The sequence below is a fragment of the Opisthorchis viverrini genome (genome assembly GCF_000715545.1).
Source record: "Opisthorchis viverrini unplaced genomic scaffold opera_v5_16, whole genome shotgun sequence".
Classification (NCBI taxonomy): Eukaryota; Metazoa; Platyhelminthes; class Trematoda; order Opisthorchiida; family Opisthorchiidae; genus Opisthorchis; species Opisthorchis viverrini.
Window position 1 is genome coordinate 909,199 of NW_008751672.1, and position 3,484 is coordinate 912,682.

Here is a 3,484-nt window from a genome sequence, read left to right on the forward strand (position 1 = left end):
TCAACAATTTCTCGTGTGTACTCTGTGATTAGATTGAACAACGAAACGATTCTTTCACAAATTTGCACGAGGGGAAAAAGGAAACCGATTTCGAACATACCGTTTGGAAGCACAGGGTGTCTGGGAAGTCCGTTTGAAATCCGACGACATCCATTCTAATACCCCAAATTTCTCTGCTCGGAAATTGCTTCGGCCCCTTTGGACCACCTCTTGCTCCCGATCATATTGGTTTTCTGTCGATAAACCACTCGCTCCGAAATACCCATTGTACGGTGTGAAAAACTTCAATTCTGTAGCAACGGGAGTGGTGGGTAGTATCTAGCGTGGCGAGCTTTTTAACTTCTGTCCACTTATTGAAATTCAGCCCACAGTGCCCGTCCATATATTACTGTCTACAGGATGACTAACACAATGAAAATAACGGACTTCGATTGTTTGTCTGTGTCATTGAGCCATCTGGTCATTTGTCCTAGGCTCAGAAGTTGCGGCAATTCAAATTAGAGTCTGTCGTCGCAATGGCTGCTCTCAGCCTGGGAATGAAATGTTTGAAGTGTGCGGTGTTTTTCTTCAATATTATCTGCTTCGTAAGGCATAACTCGTGCATTACCATTCTCTAGATTTGTGCGCTCCTGTTAATCATAGTAGGGTCCTGGGTTCAAGTCAAATTTTCGGATTATGGTCCCGAACTGCAGAAAATTTGGCAAGCAGCTCCGATCGCACTAATTGTTTTGGGCGCTATAATTTTGCTTGTGAGCTTTCTTGGTTGCTGTGGGGCTATCAAAGAGAATGTGTGCATGTTGTATACGGTAAGTCGTTTTTCGCATCTCAAACCGTCGTCTCGCAGTATGGGGTCCTCTTGGTGATTTTACTGATAGCTGAAATTGTGGCAGCTGTAATGACGGTCGTCTACAAGGACAAGGTTCCCCTGATTTTATGATGACCCCCACCCTAGATCGATCCTGAGATCGAAAAAATTTTGAAAGATGCAGTGCGTGATTATCCTAAACCAGAAATCCAGCAATCTATCGATCTAATCCAGAGAACGGTAAATTCACTGCACCAGTTTCCTACAGTCTCTGTAGTTTGAATGCTGCGGGGCAACTGTTCGTGAGGATTACGAAGTCGTTCCTGAGTCTTGCGGGGCTTTCATCACGGTGAGCCATGTATATTCCTTTCGTTGTTTCCTTCCACATTCGTTTGTTAGTGTATTGCGATTCAGTTCGTTACATGAGCTCAGAACTCTGAGTAAGGTCACTCCTATGTCATCAGGTAGTGTATTAAAGTGGTTGGATGTATTGGTTGAAAGTTTCAAGCAGGTGTCAGCTGATCACAATTACATTGCTGTTTGAGAAATATCTAACTTGAGCTAACTTTGTCTAAGCTAGGATTCCTGGGACTACATGTACGAGTTGGTATCTGGTATCTTCGACGTTCGGAGCATCTGCGCCGGTTGAGACCTTGCTTAAAGAGGTGAGGGGTATAAGGGGTTAAACCAGGTTTGATTAAGATCCCGTGTAGTCTGTGATATTTTATGGACTGTTGATTCACGCGTTGAAATCGTTCTCAAATTGTTTTGTGCTTCGAGACTTCGCTGAGTCTCTTTGATACGATCCGATTCCGTTTGATCTGCGAGCCACTCACCTAGATCCCTTATTATTTCTTTTATATGAGCATTCAGGTGAAGAAATACGCTTTTTTCCGACATGCCAAGGGATTGCCTCGTTATTTGTTCCACTGAGAGTCCTGTATGCCAAAAGACATTCGCAAACTCCGCATATTGTGTGGATCGAAAAAGCTTTGATAATATCTTGATCAACTTAGACCGTTTTATCATGGTGCTCAGTAAACATCCAGTCAAACACAAGCATATTTCACTGAAAATTCTTATTGATTGCTCAAACACTTCAGCACGAAAAATTTTCACGAGCTTGCGTGGGCCAGGAAGTTACTGGTATTATTGACGGCTACCAGTAGAGTTGTCTCCTGATTTACGTTCACCTGTTTGTACGACGATTTGGTGGGGGGATGAGTTGGCTTGACTCCAAATTGGCATAATGTCGTGGTTCTTAGTGGTCATACATTCAGTCAGAGTTGAACTTAGCAATTTTAATTAAGTTTCCAGTAGTCATGTTTTGGTGACGGAATCGACTGGAGTGAGTGAGTTCGTGATGAGAGAGTCAGAAAACGAGTCTCTAGTGAAGCGGAAGGTGTTTCAGCGTTACAAGTTGAGATAATTCAGTCATGTGGGGTGAGATGGCCCAAGTGGTTAGAGCGCGAATTTACTGACCGGAAGGTTCAGCGTTCGAACCCGGCCTCTGCCTCTCGACTTCCCCTGTCTAGGCTTGGGTAACCTGACAATATCCCAGCCCTCGTGCCTCCTTCGTGTGGCATGGCAGATAGGCACCGAAAGGGTGCTACAGCTGAACGATTATTATTATTACTTCAGTCATGCAATACTAAGTTATCGTTGGCTGTCTAATCCGAGGTAAAAGGAACTCAGAGGTAGGCGCATGACATTGCAGGAAGAAATGAAGGGTATTGCATAAAGTAAGGGTACTGTTCGCCTTCTCGCACGACCCTTCCGTGTCTGTTTACACTGAAAGATGTAATGGCGTTCATGCTGTTAGTTCCTATCCAAATTGTCTAACTGAGTGGTGAAGATGCAAGCTTCTTTGATAGTCGTGGCAGACTAACCACTAGTCCTCTGTCCCGTTCCATTTTTACATTCCGTCTTACGGATTTATTCAAATAAGTGGGCATTTTGCACGGTAATGAAGCACTAATGTTCTTCGTTGTTGCTCTCAGTGAAGTTGGGGCGTCTTCAGGTTTTTGATCACGGATGCCTCAGAACCGTAGCTTGTTTGGTTGGTGTCAGCATGTTAGTAACGTGGTGATTATGAAACAGGTGTTTGGTTGTGCTGCGGGTACATCATCATCATCATTGTCAGCTGTAAAAACCGCGTACTAGTCGTACAGTGGTTGTAGCTGCTGTAGTTTCGTTCGCCGATGATTGGGGGGAGGGGTTAGATAGCCGCGCATTGCCGGTGGAAGCTGATAAATTGGTGCATAAATCCAGCACTGTCAAGTGGGGGTGGGGGGTTGGAAAACATCCGGGCCACCGTTTACGATGGCTCGGTCATGTGCTACGCATGCCGAAACACCGTCTACCGAGACAAGTGTTGTTCTCCATGTCTCCTTCATAATTACACTAACCGTGAGGTGGCAGAAAGGCATGAAAGAGATCACGAAGAGTTTGAGTGTTGTTGATGTTGTACGCCTTCCAGGTGGGGTCCCCGTTACCCTGTCTGTACTTGGCCAGAGACGTTGCAAGAAATGGCAGCTTATCGATGTCAATGACGCTCGTGTTGTCTGTCTCTTTTCAGATTGAATGAGCGGTTGGAGGTGTAGGCACCTCAGTAAGCTTGACATAGGCCAGCGTTAGGTCCTCTCCCTCACTCTAGGGCTTTCAGTATATATATATATA

General features: G+C 44.9%; 1 protein-coding gene across 1 annotated transcript; it reads left to right on the plus strand.

The window, feature by feature from the left end:
• Positions 1–482: 482 nt before the first annotated feature.
• Positions 483–1,154, plus strand: T265_12802 (hypothetical protein; the record flags this gene model as incomplete). The annotated part of the gene is made up of 4 exons (XM_009165580.1): positions 483–584; positions 618–806; positions 953–1,045; positions 1,083–1,154. Coding segments are annotated over 4 exons (423 nt in total), but the record flags the coding sequence as incomplete, so codon positions are not given.
• Positions 1,155–3,484: the final 2,330 nt, after the last annotated feature.